The 17,167-nt window shown below is 46.6% G+C and overlaps 1 protein-coding gene across 3 annotated transcripts in view; it reads right to left on the minus strand.

Annotated features, from left to right (window-relative positions):
• VPS13D (vacuolar protein sorting 13 homolog D) overlaps window positions 1-17,167 on the minus strand; it is a 244,991-nt gene that overhangs the window by 15,787 nt on the left and 212,037 nt on the right. For all 3 annotated transcript variants that reach the window (XM_060141400.1, XM_060141399.1, XM_060141398.1), the window contains one exon: window positions 275-406. In XM_060141400.1, the coding sequence (XP_059997383.1) occupies window positions 275-406 (132 nt within the window). The remainder of the gene's footprint in view (window positions 1-274; window positions 407-17,167) is intronic.

Below are 17,167 nucleotides of genomic sequence, written 5' to 3' on the forward strand. Positions count from 1 at the left end.
GGGCAAAACACCTGTAGATTGAGAACATTTTATCTTATCTTTCTGAACTAATTAGAAGGAGACTGCCAACGTTAAGGTCCCGCTATGGAACTCAGTTTGAGAACCACTGTTATATCTGAATCTATAAAACATCTGGGCCAAGGAATCTTGTTGACCAGTTCCAAGGCCTAAGAGTCACGCTGATACTCAGATCGGACAGAAACTTCTCAGAGTCAAAGCCAGAAAAGACAACCTGGTGAACCGAAAGGGCTGGTTTCCCACGGCTCCAACTTACAATTCGTCTTGTATGTTGTCTGTTAGTTTGAAGAGCTGCTCCTGCCCTTCGGCCTGGCTCTCAGAATAGCGGGGAAGCAGGCCCTGCGGCCCTGTGCAGCACCGTGGTTTCCGTACCCTCTGTGCTTGGGTCCTAGGTGGGGAAATGGACGAGAAGCAAAGAGGTTAAGTGTTAAACGTCAAAATGATTTCCCTTCCTTCCTCGTCTGAGATAAAAACACCACTTAACACAGGACATACTCTAAATCTGGTGACCGGAATTAAACTACATTTAGTACCACCCGTGAATGCACTAGAAGAAAGCGGTTAAAGACTCCAGTTTTGAACAAGAACCTCACCGTTGCCATTTTCTAGCTATGTGATCGTGGACAAGTCAGTTAACTTCTTCAACCCTCAATTCCAGTTCTCTCTGTAAAACAGGATGATGACACCCACCTCACAGGACTGCCATGAAGATCAAACAAAATCATGCCCATCGAGCCCATGTTTGACAGGATGTAGGCTATCCACCAACAGTGGCTCTTGTTATTATTACTGGACTTCCACTTGGTCACACTCTATTTTTCTAGGAAATCTCTTCAGGAGAGGTACCTCTGGACTTGTAAAGGGTCAGGAAGAAGAGTGAGAGGCTTTGGGCATGAGTCAGAACACACCAAGCTTCTCAGCTTCTTCTAGGATGAGCTCAGCTGCCTGGGTGTAGGGTGAGGGACACAGTGATCACAGGAGGGAGAAGAAAGGCTCCGTGGACTGGTCCCAGGCCACAGTCTGGGATTCTGCGGCGGCTCTCACTCATGGCCCTCAGCTGTCCGTGGCCCAAAGGAATCTGCTTTGCTGTGGCTTTCAGGGCAGGCTGATGTTGTCTTTCTCCACAAACCATATACAGGGTAATTGATAAGTACTTTTTGGTGTTTTCCTAGAAACAGGAGTCCATATTTGTTTTGGAAAGGCTGTGCATATTTCAGATGACTGATAAGAGTGTGCCTGGTCTGTCCTCGGCCTTGTACTTGGTGTACTTTTCATTATTTGTTCCTGGATTCCATTGAAGCAAAACACCCCTCTCTAGACATATCTACAAGCGAGGCCTAGGCTTACACACTGAATCAGCACTCCAGGATCGTGTGCTAACAGCAGTGGAAAGACTTACTTGCAAGGGCAGAGAAGTGCCTGGTGGGCGAATCAGGGTAAAGATACGGACAGAAACAGTCAGCGGGTTAGCTGCAAACCTGGGACGACGCAAAGCCCTCCTGGGCCCGTGTCAACACTCCGCCTATCAGGCCACGCTGCCTCAAGTCCCAGACCTGGGTAATGCTTGATATGGGCTGGAAAACCAGACATCCAGTGATAATGTTTTAAAAGTTCAGTAATAAGGATGCCCCAAGTACTACTAATTGTGTTCTCCAAGTGAGACTAAAAAGAAGTTCTGACCATCTGCACCAAGGGAATGGGTAAACAACCCAATTTTATTGCTATGATATTAATATATTCACATATTCCTGCTGTGCACAGTCTCAATTCCTTCTTCAGGACTGAGGCCCACTGCTGGCTATTTAGATCCCAACTACTGGTTGAAAATATGGAGGGCAGTGTCGGGAGCCGCTCACAGAGTTCACCCCTCATAGGGAAGCTTGACAACTGCTGGTGTAAGGATGCTGGAAAACACTGAGTGAGAGAAACCCAGGGGAAGGAGCGTGGTGTACTTTTCCAGGTAGCTGAGTCCTGTTCTTATCTCCTTGCCCAGTGAAACATCGACTGTCATTTCAAACACTGTCCAGGACAGGCTAAAAAAGTATCTTTTCCCCAAGGCACCCCTGAAGCTCCTGAAAGGGGTTCGGGCACTGTGGCAGAAGCCCAAAGGCCCCAGGAAGATGTGACAAGCCTGCTCCTCATTTTTCAATGTAATGTTCCATCCTGACTCCCCGATCTACTGGGAGGTTCAGAGGCTCAACTTCCACATGCATCCCAAATCTCGTTATTTCTCCATCTCTTTCATAACTGACAAATGATCTCTGGATTTGTAACGGATTGTTACTATAGTCTTATAACTTATTCTTTCTGTTTCCACTCCTGTCCATTCTCCTCACAGGAACGAGAATGACCCTTTCAAAAACAAGTCAGATTCGGTCATGTGCTCAAAACACGTTTGCTTCACATCCCACTTGGATAAAATACTTGCTTATCTGCCTCCCCAACTGACTGCAAACTATCTTTCCATTTCCAAGGTCCTCCATCCGTGATCAACCACACACCAACGGAAGGTTGGATATAGTGTTCAGATCCTGCTGCTTGGAGGAGCTCAGCGCGGCATTCAAGGCTCACTGTTCACACAGATACAGGAGAGCGAGCGAGCTCAACTTTGCCGTAGGAGGAAACGAAGTCTCTCTCGTGGTCTTATAAATATAGGGAATACTTCTGGAAGGGGTGATTTAGACATACTATCACTAGAAACAGAGAGCTGGGTTAAAGGAATTCTTCCCATAATAATCCCCTACTTCCTTATCATTGTTGGAATCCGAAAAACTATTCTTTCTTCTCCAAAACTCAACTAAAATGTTAAATTCTGAGGTCCAAGTTGAGAGGCTGGGGAGTGTGTGGGTTAAAACCATTTGTATGTGAACAAATTTAGTGCCAAACTTAAGCCAGCAGAAAGTTTAAAGTGATATTCTTCAGTGTAGGCCACTGTGTGATGGGATTGTTTTCTTCATATATTGACGATGGCACTGAAAATTCAAGTAACCCTTTGAAACCAGTGTGGCTGTACGTGGTGGTAATCCTAAATTGGTTCACTCTGGGATTCAGTAATACAACGTTGGTATCTGAAAAACAGCTGTTAAGTGACTGTTCTTAAGTCACTTTCACGTTCCAGTGAGCCTATGAGCACTTGGAAGGAAAGGACTCGATTCATTTTTGTTGTAAACTGGACTTTGGGACTAGATGCATCATTACCCTCCGTTTAGGGCCCACGATCATCACTGGGCTTTTATCTATTTTAAATGATATAATAAACATCTTTGAAACCACTATCCCTAGCACGAAAACCCCATTGTTTGACCATAACTCGAATCTTATCTGTGTGGCCCTCTGCCGCCCCCTCCCACTCCCGGTTCCTTTCTTCTTCCTCTTCTATCTGAGATAGCCACTACCCTGAATCTTGTACTTATCGTTCCTTTACTTTTCTTCTGCACGTAGTCTTGTCACATTTCAAAGCATGTTCTGGTACAGTAGTCCTGTTACAGTCTCTGGTTTTCATCGTTTTGGGCTTCTGAAAAAGGATGGCACTGCCTTTTTATGTTTTGGGACTTACTTCTTCCTTGAAGTCATATTGCTAAGATTCAATCATTCTTTTGTGTGCAGCTACAATTCATTAATTGTACCGGCTTATAATTATTCCACTGTGCGAATATACCATCATTCACCCAGCTTCCTGTTGATGGCTCACGGACCATTTCCAGGTTTTGCTATTACAAACGATGCTGCTACGTACATTCCTCTACCTGTCTCCTGGTGACCCTAGGCAAGAGTTTCTTTGGGTATATATCTAGGTGTTTGCTGGACACACACACAGGACATGAATGTTCACCTAACAAGATAACTCAAGTTGTTTTCAGAGAGGCTGAACCAGTTTACACACACACCAACAATGTACTTCAGAGAGCCTGGTAAACTGTATACCTTCCAACACTTGGTACTGTCCAGGACAGCACTGTGCAGTACACAGCCACTGGCCATGTGTAGCTACTAACACTTGAAATGTGGCCAGTGTGACTAAGGAGCTGAATTTAAAATTTTTCATTTAAATTAACTCAAATTTAAATTGTGTATTAGATAGTACTGGTCTAGCCCCTTAAATTTTGGCTGCTTGAATGCGTATAAAATAGCATTTGTTTGTTTGCAGTACGCGGGCCTCTCACTGTTGTGGCCTCTCCCGTTGCGGAGCACAGGCTCCGGACACGCAGGCTCAGTGGCCATGGCTCACAGGCCCAGCCGCTCTGCGGCATGTGGGATCTTCCCGGACCGGGGCACGAACCCGTGTCCCCTGCATCGGCAGGCGGACTCTCAACCACTGTGCCACCAGGGAAGCCCTAAAATAGCATTTTGTCTTCTCATGCCCACCTTCCCCTTTCAACCTACAGCATAATGGAGTCCATTAAAAAAGTGGCGCAGATGTGGAGCCTGCCCACAGGCACCAGGGCAGAAAGATCAGCTTCCATGCTGCTCCTGCCTGTCACTGCTGGACCGTCCTCAGACTATCCTCTGGTTTCCTCTGGTTGCCTTGCTCCTTCTCTCACGATCACCTTCACTGTCAAGACCTGCTGCCTCTTGGGCAGGGCCTCGGGACCACCATCCTGGGGATAACGCATCATTAAACAAGAGGTGGCGAAACTCCACCCTCTCACCTCTCATTAGCTGACAGCGTCTCTCACTAACACTCAACACAAAAGAGAGTTTACAGCCGTCTGCTTAGTGCATATGCAGCAACTGTGCCTCCACAAACCTTTGTTTAGCCGAAGGGCTGTGGTGCACTTAATTGCTGCCAGCTGGGGGTCTGTCGGCCATTTTAAGCCCTCAGCTGCTGCGGTTTAGAAATTTCACAGTGTATAGAAAGAAGCAGGCCTTCCAGTCAACCAGCTAATCCAAAACGTCAGCACCAAACGAACTTGGGCTTTGAACTCCATGAAAATGTCAGGGAGTTGGCTGTACAGCATGGACGACTCTCCCCCCGGGGAAGGGGCTGCTGATACAGTGGCTGATACACTGCAGATACCCACCTAGTGGGAGAGATCAATACCGAGCAAGCTTGCATCTGGCCACTGCTATCTGACATGCGCTGGAGCCAAAGCCAAAGATCAGAGTAATGGAAACAATCCCTGCCATTTTCTTGAAGCAACAGTAAATCCAAACAAGGTGACACAGGGAGATCTAACCAATTCCATTCTCGTGGTTGATCCTGCCTTTCAGCCTGAGGGTCAACAGTTGGCCAGCTATTATTTGTTCTTTGCTTCTATAATGAGTAACTATGTCATAGTTCTATTAGTTGAAGACAGATGTTGTACACACATACACATACCCCTGTACAGCTTGAGTTAAGATATTAGTCGGTTGAGGAATCTGTCATGACCAATGTCTATCAACCAAGCGAAGTTCAAAAATAATCAGTAAATGAGGAGAAAGTGTATGTGTCAAACACGTGACTTCCTAGCTTAATAGAATGTTTATTCAACTGATGACTGCCATCTTCCTTAGGGGCTGTGTGTACTCACCCCAACAAAGTGATGGATTGTTCTTGCATTTACGTTACGTGTGTGTCCGAGTTTTAATTAAATATTTAACCTGTATATACTGTGCTGGACTGGGCACAAATAATTAAGCTGAGATGGTCAACCCAGACTATCTCTTTAAATACTACCTGTTGATGAATGACAGCTACAAGACACAGCAAGCCCCCTACACACGAACCTTCAAGTTGCGAACTTTCAAAGATGCGAACATGCGTTCCATCAACATCAGGCATGAGTGACATTGCAGCTCGCCCTCCGTCTCCTGTTGCTGACGAGCCTTCAGCTCTACCGTCTCCCACCTCCTCTCCCTCCTCCAGTCAGTGACTCTTCCTGCCTGTTCACTCGATGCCAGCCCGTGGGCCAGCTGTTGTACCATATTGCTGTACTTTTCAAGGTCCTGTGCTGTAAGACTAAAAATGTTTTATTTTTTGTGTTTCTTTTTAATGTATGATTGTGTGAAAAGTATTATAAACCTATTACAGTACAGTACTATATAGCCAATTGTGTTAGTTGGGTACCTAGGCTAACTTCGTTGGACTTAAGAACAAATTGGGCTTACGAGCGTGCTCTCAAAGCAGAATTCGTTCGTATGTAGGGGGCTTACTGTACCGGAATTCTTGACAGAATGGTTCAGTCAAACATTTGTCAGTTCTCTAAAAGGAACTCAACAGTCTCTCAAAACAGCACTCTCTGCACTGGAGTGTACGAACTGGTTAAAGCTTCCTCTGATACGCACTGCACTGCAGTGTCTGGACGATCACCAGGCCTGCCATGCCATGGGTGACACCTGACCTCTGACCTGGAGCCCTCTCCTCATGACTGCATCCACTTCCAAAGACTAAGTGGAAAAGCACTTCTTCTCCACTGACACATTTTACTCCTTTCAGTGCAAGCTGCAATCAGAGAAGACTAGTAGAGGTTGGAAACCTCTGAAGTCAGGCTCAGTTCACAGGAGAAACTCTTCCCCATAGTTGCGTGACAAACAGAATGCCATTTTCTAGAACCTGCTCAGAGGTAGTATTCCACCCACAGGTTTAGTGATAACCTCTGAGCTCTGGCTGCGTTAAATCTTGAACCAAGAAAATTGGACCAAATATCCAACGACAATTTGGATTTTGAACACATGAAAAAAAAAAAAGGTTGGGGGCTTCCCTGGTGGCGCAGTGGCTGAGAGTCCACCTGCCGATGCAGGGGACGCAGGTTCATGCCCCGGTCTGGGAAGATCCCACATGCCTCAGAGCGGCTGAGCCCGTGAGCCATGGCCGCTGAGCCTGCGCGGCCGGAGCCTGTGCTCCGCAACGGGAGAGGCCACAACAGTGAGAGGCCCACGTACTGAAAAAAAAAAAAAAAAAAAGGTTGGGCAGAAAGCAACCCTCTGTCAGTAGAGGTAAATGAATTACTAACTGAGCCTTGGGACTGGCCTCTGCCTGCCTCTGCCCCCACGCCCACCCCATTTAATGAACTCTTCCTGAGCACAGGCCGCGCTAGGCCTTTAGGAAGACAGAGATGAATGGAGTTTCCAGGGAGCTTCCTGGAGTCTAATGGAGGAGAAACAGAAACACAATTATAATGCAGCAGGGGAGCCCTGGGATAGAGGGAGTGTAATACGACGGCTGGGTTTGAATCCCACTTCCACCATTTACAAACTGTGTCCTACGGCCAGCTGTGTAACCTCTTGGAGCCTTGGTTTCCTCATCTATAAAATGGGGATTCTAATGGGGTTGTTGTGAGGAGTCAGTCAGTATGTGTACAGTGCTTATATAAGAGTGCCTGGTACATAATAAGCGCGCAATAAAATGCTACTGATCATGATGACAACGATGATGATGGATCTGCAGAAGATGCCATGGGTGCCCGAGAGGGGCCCTAACTTAGCTTAGCCTCGGTGGCTGAAACCCAAGATGGGCTAGGATCCAACATCCAATCTTTCCCTAAACTGCTTCAAACTGAAATATTCCCCTTTCCCTTCTGCTTCCTTGTTAACATTCTACTTACCTCTCCCTAGAGTTCTGAAGTCGTGCGTGTAACAACACATAAAATCCCATATTGTGTTGTTGCAACTGAAAATGTGGGAAAGATGCTGATCCATGAAACCGCTAGAAATTATATTATTATTGCTGTTAAGTTTTTAGTGATTTGACATCCTGCAGTGGGGAGGACGTTTCCTGGGCTGGGCTTTCCCCACAGTGGGATTCACACCTGACTTGTTTATAGGGGTCAAGGCTTCCTATAACCTAACACATGTTTGGGGGACCCCATGACATTGCAACTGTGACAGCCCGTAGGACTAATGCCAACAGATATGCCTATTGGGATTTAAACTCTAAGAACAAGACTAATTCAGAGCTTTTTTTCCTAGTCAACTAACTGCCTCAGGGGTGAGACTACCTGCTCATGAAGCTGGGGGGCGGGGTAAGGCAGACTCGCTTCATAACGAATTCCAATCAACTGGATAATATCATACTGAGATTATAGTCTGAGAGCCTTGGATTTCCTAAAACAACTAACTTTTGCAAGCATTCTGGGTTTGCTTTGCTTTTTCAAAAAGTAGTTGACAACTTATAAGGTGGTTTGCAACTTTCAACATCACTACAAAACCAAGGCATTTAAAAACGCAAGCTTCATTTATGTTTTAAGCACAACATTCTGATTCAGAGTATGGTGCTCTATAGGAATCTCTCAAACCATGGTCAGTTTCCCTACTAACCTGTCACCTCTAATGCCAATCCTAAGATGTTTCACATGGGTCAAAATACACAGTTCCTGGTAAACTTATTTTGTAGCTTTTAAGTGCAAATGCTAACAAGTTGATTAAATTAAACAAACCATATTATTTTCAGATGATTTCTAGCCAATAATTACATAATCTCTTTCTTTATATGATCTACCTTCTCCCAAAAGTTGATCCCTTTTAAGAGAGGGATGAAATTTAGGAGCATGGTGGTGTAGGGAAGAACACAAATCTTTGGAAAAGGACAAACAAACTTGAATTCCTGTCCAGTCACTTATTAGCTGAGTGATCCTGAAGAAGTTACTGGATTTCTCTCAGCCTCAGTTTCCTTATCAATAAATGGGAATATAATACTTACTTGGTTAATAATGTTGAGATAATATATGAAAAGTGCACAGCACAGTGCCTGGCACATAGTAGGTACTCATAAAAGTTTCCTCCCTCTCCCCTACCCTTATTCTGAATTACTGGGTGTCAAATCAATTTAAAATACCAAAACACATAACTTTTAAAACTCAGATTTAAAATTTTTAGCCTGACAGCACACTATGGGAAACATGGTTTACTGGATATGTAAGGATAATTCATGAGGGGTACATCAAATGTTTGGTTATATAGGTGTTTTCTACAGGAACTACTGCCTAAGTGTTTCCTCACCTGACTTACTCCATTCATGTCTCATTTGCTTAAAGAACTTTTTAAAAGAGCTAAGAGCTAATCAATCTAGCAGCTCAACAAACTATACCAAATGTCAAATTTTTAGAATTGGAATGAACAGAGTTTTAGAATATTGCCATTAATAAAAGCCATCATAACAGAGGTTTTTGGGGATAGAACACTGTCTCTAAATGAAGTCTGCAAGATCACCTGAATACATCCAACCCCTGAAAATGGAATGGCCCTGACTGAGTGGCGGGGGTGGGGGTGGGGGAGGCGGGCGGTGTGGGCTGTGTCCTTAGCATCCCCCCAGCCCTGGGCCTCCACACTATTGCGTGAAGGGCCTCCCTCCCTCGTGACCAAAGCCAAGCAGGTCTGGGCGCTGCAGCCCTCTGAGGACCTACTTTGTGATTTGTGTGCTTTTTCAAGACCACCTATTCATTCAGGCCGGAAGTTTTATACAACCGTTTACTATCTAACAGAGAGTATTGGTGGAGGTGAGGTGGAAAAGGAGAAAGAGGGCACAGGAGAAGATGCTTCAAAAACGGATGTGGAGGGACTTCCCTGGTGGTCCAGTGGGTAAGACTCGCGCTCCCATTACAGGGGGCCCGGGTTCGATCCCTGGTCCGGGAACAAGATCCTGCATGCGTGACACAACTAAGAAGCCCGCACGCCTCACGGAAGACCCGGTGCAGTCAAACAAATAAACAAACAAAAAAAAACCGATGAGGACACTGAAGATTAGCAACTGCCATGAGAATGAAAGTTTACATACAGTTGCCTCACTCACAGGGATAAACAGGGTCTGTTTCAGGCCCTGAGGTTAGACTTGAGGCGGTCGAGGGAGAAACTGTGACCCTGGAAGGGTAGCAGAGCCAGCCGGTGACACAGCACACACCCTTTCTCCAGGCACCAACCTTTTCCAGGGAAGGGCCTCGTGTTCTGAATAAGCCGTGGCCTGGAGAGTGTGACGGGAGTTGAATGGAAGCCACGTGGAGCCAGACCTTTCCATCTCTTCCGTGCATCACGGTACCCCAGCTCAATACACAGATGCTAAATGACCAGACCGAAGGCCACAAGCCTGTGCAGGACCAGCGGCAGGGGAGCCAGAGCTGCTGCTTCTGAAGCCGAGGCTGGAGAAGGGGCCGTCCGTCGGGGAACTCCTCCTCGAGACCCAATCGGGGAAGGGCTGAGAGTTGGTAACAACCCAGAAACCCCTGGGGCATAGGAATGCTGATCATTCCCTCGTGGACGGACTCTAGAAAGTTATTGACCTGGGTCATGTTCTCCCGAGGGGGCAACTGGACAGCTGCCTGTTGGCCTCAGGGGACCGTGCAACATCTGCACTTTTCCAGGAAGGAAAAGAGCAGCAGGGCCCGGAACTCTGGAAATGGCTCAGGGGCCTGGCTCCCTGCGGATGGTCCAGTCCAGTGTTGACACTCAGCACTTAAGCAACTCAGAACCTTCTGACCAAGGCGATCAATTCCCTGCACCAGCTCAAATTCCAAGGAGAACTTCCCCAAAGGATTTTTACTGTATGGCTTTCATTATTTCAGTCCCAAGTTTTAGGTTCTTTTGGCCTAGAAACATATAGGACTCAACAAATCCTCTCCTCCTCATCTCCCTTCTGACCAGCTGGTGCTTTTTTATTGTTTGTCCTCGAATTTAACCTGTGGCTGAGGTTTCTCAGAACCAAGGCCACCTCTAGGCAAATCTGCCCTCTGCAAACAACAGATGACACCTTCCCTTTCAACTTGGGTCCAACTGGCTCTGGCCCAGCGTTCCAATGCCCTCAAGACTATCTTGGATTTCTCAGGCAAAAGAAGAGACTTCTCTTTGTTCCGGCTCTTGCCACAGTGCCTGAGTATAAAGCCAGGGCAGGAATAAGGCAAGGGGAACATCCATGTGTCCGAATGGGGATTAGGTTCAATGGTGTCCTTTCTCTTTGGACAGGAAGGAAACAGAACACAAGCTGGCAGCTAAGTGATACCCTTCGGTGCCTCGACAACGGGTACGTTTCTGCCTGGTGCCATGACGTTCAACCTGGTGACAAAAGATTATTCTTTATTTGGTGATAAGAAGGTCAAGCTGCCTTATAATTAAGTGCCGCCGGTGTGAACATGAATGGGACTGATTGCCATAGTCCATCAACCCTTGGCAAACTGGTTTGTTTGGTCTGGACAGCAAACGACATTCCACACTACTGGAATTTTTTTCTCCCAGATCCCCTGCGGCCCCATCACCACCCCCCCAAACCTTTTTTTAAAAATTACAATCTGTTCTACTGTCTCAAGTTACATTCTGTAAATAATAAGCAACACTGATGAAATGCAAAAAGCTGAAAATTTGTAAAGCAGAAAGATCTGCAGCATGTTCCACATCTGTGCCACATTAAACACGCGCTCAACAGATTTGCTGATTCCTGTCTAATCAGCACACGAGGCTGACGTGGGCCAGAAGGGCCCTCATGCCACATGCCACATGCCACAGCAGGGCTGCGGGCCACCGGGGGGAGGCAAGGAGGGACAGAAGCTGGCCTCCTGAGGTGGAGAGGCCAAGCCCACAATGCAGGCAACACTTGGCTGCCAGCCTGCTTCAGTTTGGGTACATGTGCGTCGCAGACTGGTGGGTCACAGCTGTGGTTAGGTCATGGGAGAACAACTGCTCAGAACCCTTCTTCCCAGTCGTCAATGTTGGTGAAGCTGGGCCCACGGCGGTTAAACTAAATAACACGTTTTAAAGATAAAATGTCTCATTTGAAGGAGTTGGCTTCCTATACATTAAAATGACTACAAAATAAAAATAGAACAGAAGGAAACCAATTAAAGTCCATTTGGGAAAATGCTTAGAGGCTACTAGAGATGTTAGTTGCTCTGCCAGGCAAAATTTGATCCCGTCTTTTATTTCTTCCAAGCATTTTACACGCATGCATGCACGTACATACGTGCACATCTGTATGCATGCGTGCAGGCACTCATGCTACCATTAAGAAAAACTGGCAGAGCATAAGAAGAAATCGGCACGTTTTAAACTTGTGGCATCATTCTGAGTCCCCGAATGATTACAAGGCTCCGTGTTGGGGAAAAAACCACATTCAGACTCAACAAAGAGTCTTCAAGCAGAAGAGCACATGAACCTCTAAGGATACTCTTTGGAAAAACAGCAGACTGCCACCTCCACTCGCTCTCTGACATCTGCATTTTCCCATCAACCTTAGGTGGCAAGACACCAGGACTAAGAGTCCTGGGTCACCAGGGTCCACAGTTTGTCTCCATAGCTGCATTTATTGAGTGCTGACTCTAAGCTTCACAACATTCTTATAAGGATGTGTTTTATTAGTATTCCATTTCACAGAGGAGAAAACCATGCCTTAGAGAGATTAAGAAGTTTGTCCAAGGCCACTCAGCTGGTAAGTGGCAAAATCAAACTTGATCTTGGGTCTTTATGGACACAGTAAGCTTCTTATCAGCATGACTGTTGATAAAACTCTCTTTAATACATTGTCTGAGTTCATCACTGTGTTAAGCATTCTGAAGATCCTGGAGGGATACCAAAGAAGGCAATAGCATGATCTCATGAAGCTTACAATCCAGTTGGGAAGATAAGGTGTTCTTACCTAGACCACGTCTCAGTGATGGGAGAACTAAGGAGGCCTGGCCCTACACACTAAGAGGGCAGGATGGGCTTCCTGGGAAGGCCTGGCTTCAAGTAGGGTCCTGCCTAAAGGCAGAGCAAGATTTTTATTAATACAACAATGTATAGCATCAGTACTAAACCTGCCAAATTTTACCACAGGAACGGGTAGTAAATAAATACTAAGAAACAGGAGGAGACAAATGAGATAAAAGCCAGTTAACAGACCACACCACACACAATCTAAAGACATCTGATTGAAGCCTCATTCTTAATGCTAAAGCAAGGAAATGACGAGCAGTAAGCAGTGTCAGCTCTCCTTTTATAGTCATGATGCAGACTTTAACTTCATTAATGGAATTCACCAAGTGACTAATCTAAATTACATAAATATTTGGAAGAAAGATATGTACCAGTGTGGACGAGAAACTGATACAATGACAACTACTGGAAGGATGGGACCAAGACAGGCTGCAAATAAACAAAAACAAGCACACTAAAAAGAAGACAAATTCTGACGTCGAGGGTTTAAAAAGGATTGCGGTGAAGAATATGCGAAGATAATTCACAAAGGAAAACTCCAAGTGGCCAAATGAAATGTGAAAAGATGATGCAACACTCCGAGTTACGGAAGAAATGCAAGTAGTAGCACTGAAACATTCCCTCTCAGGTCGGCAGAGGCTTAAAAGAGTAATAATGCCTTGCTCTTAGTATAGTATCTACTTCATACAATTCTTGACGGAATTCTGAACGAATGCATAGCCGGAGCTGGTGGAGGGTTGGAGCAGAGGGCCTTCTCAAGCGCACAGAGTGGCAGTACAAATGGTTTCAACTTCCTAGAAGGCAATTTCTCATGTTTTTCAAAATAGAAAGCGCATTTACCCTTTACCCAGGAATTCTACTTTTAGAAATTTACCCTAAAGAGAGAATTATACACAAGTGGAAAGATATATGTAAAAGATGCTTATGATAGCAAAAATCTGGAAACATCCCTCAACAAAGGACTAGCTAAGGAAATTGCTGTGTATGTGCAATTTACTATTACATAAATGCTAAAAATGATTTACTAATATTACATAATGTTAAAAATAATTTACTGCTTAGGCATCAACAGCTGTGCCTATATGATTCACCTGAAGTCTTATATACATATGTATTTGTGCATGTGTGTGAGCACACACACATATACACACACACCGAGATATCTGGCAGGGTTGACGTTATTAGCCTTTTGGTGATTATTAATGGCCAATGGGACTGAGTTCCTTTTATTTTCTTTCTAAAAATAGGAATAATAGTACCAATCTCACTGACTTGCTGTAAGAATTAAAGAGATAACTCGTGCAAGGTTCTGGGAACAGTGTGTATACACTGGGAGTGCTCACATACTGTTTGGATTTTCGGAACAGTTCACGTTTGTACATATCTTCAAACTCACACGATAGAACTACTTTTTAAAAAGATGATTCAGGGAAGAGTCAGGCACAAACACCAAAATGTCTAAAACGCACTTAAGAAGCAAAGCATGAGTACAAATTTCTATGATCACATACTGCAGGACAAGCGCGGGCTGGGCGCAGACTAGGAAAGAAAGAGTGAGAATGGCCAGGCTTCGTCTCAGATGGCTTTCTTCTGGGTAAGAGGTGGTCTGAGTGAAGATTTCCCCAGGGGAAAGCCCATGACTCGATCATTACTATTACCTCTCCCAGGACCGGGAGGCATGGCTCCACGCTATACTGGATGGTGGCCGGGGTGGGGTGGGGGGGCGCCGGGGGGAATGGATGTTGCTTTGTTAACCTGAGGGTCCTCTGCAGGCAGCCTCCTTCCCAGCCCCCATCTAACTTACTTTTCCAGCACTGTCTTGCTTTCTGAACCTGAAGAGCAGGAGAGAGGTCTTCCCTTGCTTGTGGTAACTGGCCAGCTCGGAGCAATGAGTGGGAGGGGAGGAGGGGGAGGCAGGGCCAAAATGGTCCCAGGTGCTCACGGCACTTACCCTAAAGAGCCCCGGGAGGCGAGACACCAACTGCAAAAGGGGTATCCAAGGATGGGTAAAAGCAAAAGCACTCTGCCTCCCAGCTTGCCCGAAGTCCCCTTCCTGCTAACGCAGGGAGAGAGAACATCTGGACCTGGTTGTGAGGCTCTCCAGCTGCAGAGCCCCTAGAGTGAAGTTCGTGTTTCACTGGAAATTGCATTTCAGGGGCTTACAGACTGTCTCTTCTGATTCTCATCAGGGTGAAGTACAACCTAGAAGACAAGCTGGTTCAGAGACCAAATCAGCTTTGCTTTGAAATGTTCTCCTCTCCCTATCCCCCTTTAAAAGCAGACTTAATGGTCCAGGTGGTGAGAAATCAAAAAATGAAAGAAAGAAGAGGACTTGGGGTCATCTCAGGTGCATTTCTGTGCCTTTGTAAAAATCAGACTCATGCCCTGGGTCAGAGCCGGCACCGAACCTTCAGAGCACTTGTTCTCCTAGGCAACAGGAGTCAATGAGACTGAGTCCATGTGAGTCATTGGACTGGGCTTTCCTCTACAGGACTAGAAAAAAACGTGGGTTCAAAATGTGTGAGAACTTGCTGAGAGCCAAGGAGGCAGAGGGGAACGACGCTAGACCCTTTCAGACAGACGGGGCAGCAGAATAAAGCCCCTCACCCCCAATCTGGGGCCAGCCACTGCTCGTGCTCCACCACCTGCATTTTGCAGTTGGCCTCCCCCGGCATTGGGACACAAGCCTGCAAACACCACAGACCAGGCAGCAGTGGGCGCTGGCCCTCCTGCCTGGGCCTCGCTGGGCCTCTGGGAAGAGCAGTGCATCCGGGAGCCTGTCCAGTGCAGCAGAGGCCATGGCACTGCTCCCTGCCAGGCTAGCACAAAACCAAACACGACCCCCTCCTGCAGCCGCTCCTGTCCGCCGAGAGACTGTTTCTCCCTCTGAACCTGGGGGCAGAGGCAGTTAGCGAGGGCGGGCACGTGGCTTTCCAAAGAACAAGTTGCTCGGGGTGAGAGAAACAGGTAGGCCTGGGACACCCCTGATGCTGACAAAGGAGAGTGAGTCACACACAAGCCAAGAGGTGACTCTTGAGCTGCTGCTTTGTGCTGCTCCCTTTCCGAAGGATGGCTCAGATGCAAGCATCTCAGACCAGGCTTCCTTCTGCATGTTACATAAAGTGCTGGAACTTTCTAGTGCTCTCTGTCTTACGATCTCTGCAGATAAGCATCTCTATAAATCCCGCTTCGTGGATCATCTGGCCACCTCATGGCATCTTTAATCATTGGTAAACGGAACAAAAATAATTCAAAAGAGCAGCGGAATTCCTTCCTACAATTTAACCACTCACTCTCCCCTAGCATTTCTCTCTCTTCACATCCCCAAAGACCAGCCACAGCATAGCTCCTTGATGCCGAATGGGCTCAAAAGAGAACCCCCAAATAGGTGCCCCATTAAAAGACACCCAGTACTACCAAGGTCTTCTAAACTTTGGAGTTCAAACCATGGAGTCAGCTCCATCCAGGGACTACCAGAGCCTATTTCTAGGATTTGAAAGCACCTTGACTATGGAAGCCTAACTAGATAGACTCCAGCAATCTCAGAAGTGGCCAGCCCTTTAGTCTCTTCTACCTCTAGAACTCTTTCTGCAGGCCCCCCAGCACCAAAATAAACAGAAATTATCCTCGGCCACCAAAAGAAGGTTATAGCATGCTGAGCACATACTTGGACATTCTCTTCTCCTTCCAAGACTTCCTATACTGTGTCCCAATCAGAGTTCCCAGGCCACCAGCTGGTGAAGATGGCCTTGGCTAGATGGCAGAGCAAAGACAAGCTGGAATCCGCATGTGTGACCGCTATTTTGTGAAGTAGAGATTCTGAATTTGGAAGGATCATCGTTTGGGGAAGGGCCGAGATACAGAACAGAGGGCCAGGGACAGCACAGCTCCTGGACACAACGCTTGGTGGACTGATTCTCCAGGCACACGCACACCGTCTGCCACCTCTGGGTTAGGCCGGTAGGGGTGAGAGTCTGTGATAAGCACCCTTCAGGCTGCGAGATCTAGGGTTTATAGCACCTCCCCCGCTAATTGCGTTAGCATCTTTCCCCAAATATTCTGGGTCATAGGCAGATATCCAATTCCCACCCTCCACATTCAAGAATCATTAAGGGGGGCTCCCCTGGTGGCACAGTGGTTAAAAATCTGCCAGCCAATGCAGGGGACACGGGTTTGATCCCTGGTCCAGGAAGATCCCACATGCTGTGGAGCAACTAAGCCCATGTGCCACAACTACTGAGCCTGCGCTCTATAGCCCGCAAGCCACAACTACCGAGCCCACATGCTGCAACTACTGAAGCCTGCGCGCCTAGAGCCTGTGCTCTGTAACGAGAAGCCACCGCAAATGAGAAGCCCACGCACCACAATGAAGAGTAGCCCCCACTCAGAGCAACTAGAGAAAGTCCGCGCACAGCAACAAAGACCCAACACAGTCAAAAAAAAAAGGAATCAAAAGGAAGTGGACCTGAGAGACCGGGTAAGAGGCGTCAGGTTTAAATCACGGAGCCTTTTGATGGAAGAGACCAAGAGATGATCCAGAAGCAGCCCAGAAGTT

This window comes from Lagenorhynchus albirostris, chromosome 2 (assembly GCF_949774975.1).
Source record: "Lagenorhynchus albirostris chromosome 2, mLagAlb1.1, whole genome shotgun sequence".
Taxonomy (NCBI): Eukaryota; Metazoa; Chordata; class Mammalia; order Artiodactyla; family Delphinidae; genus Lagenorhynchus; species Lagenorhynchus albirostris.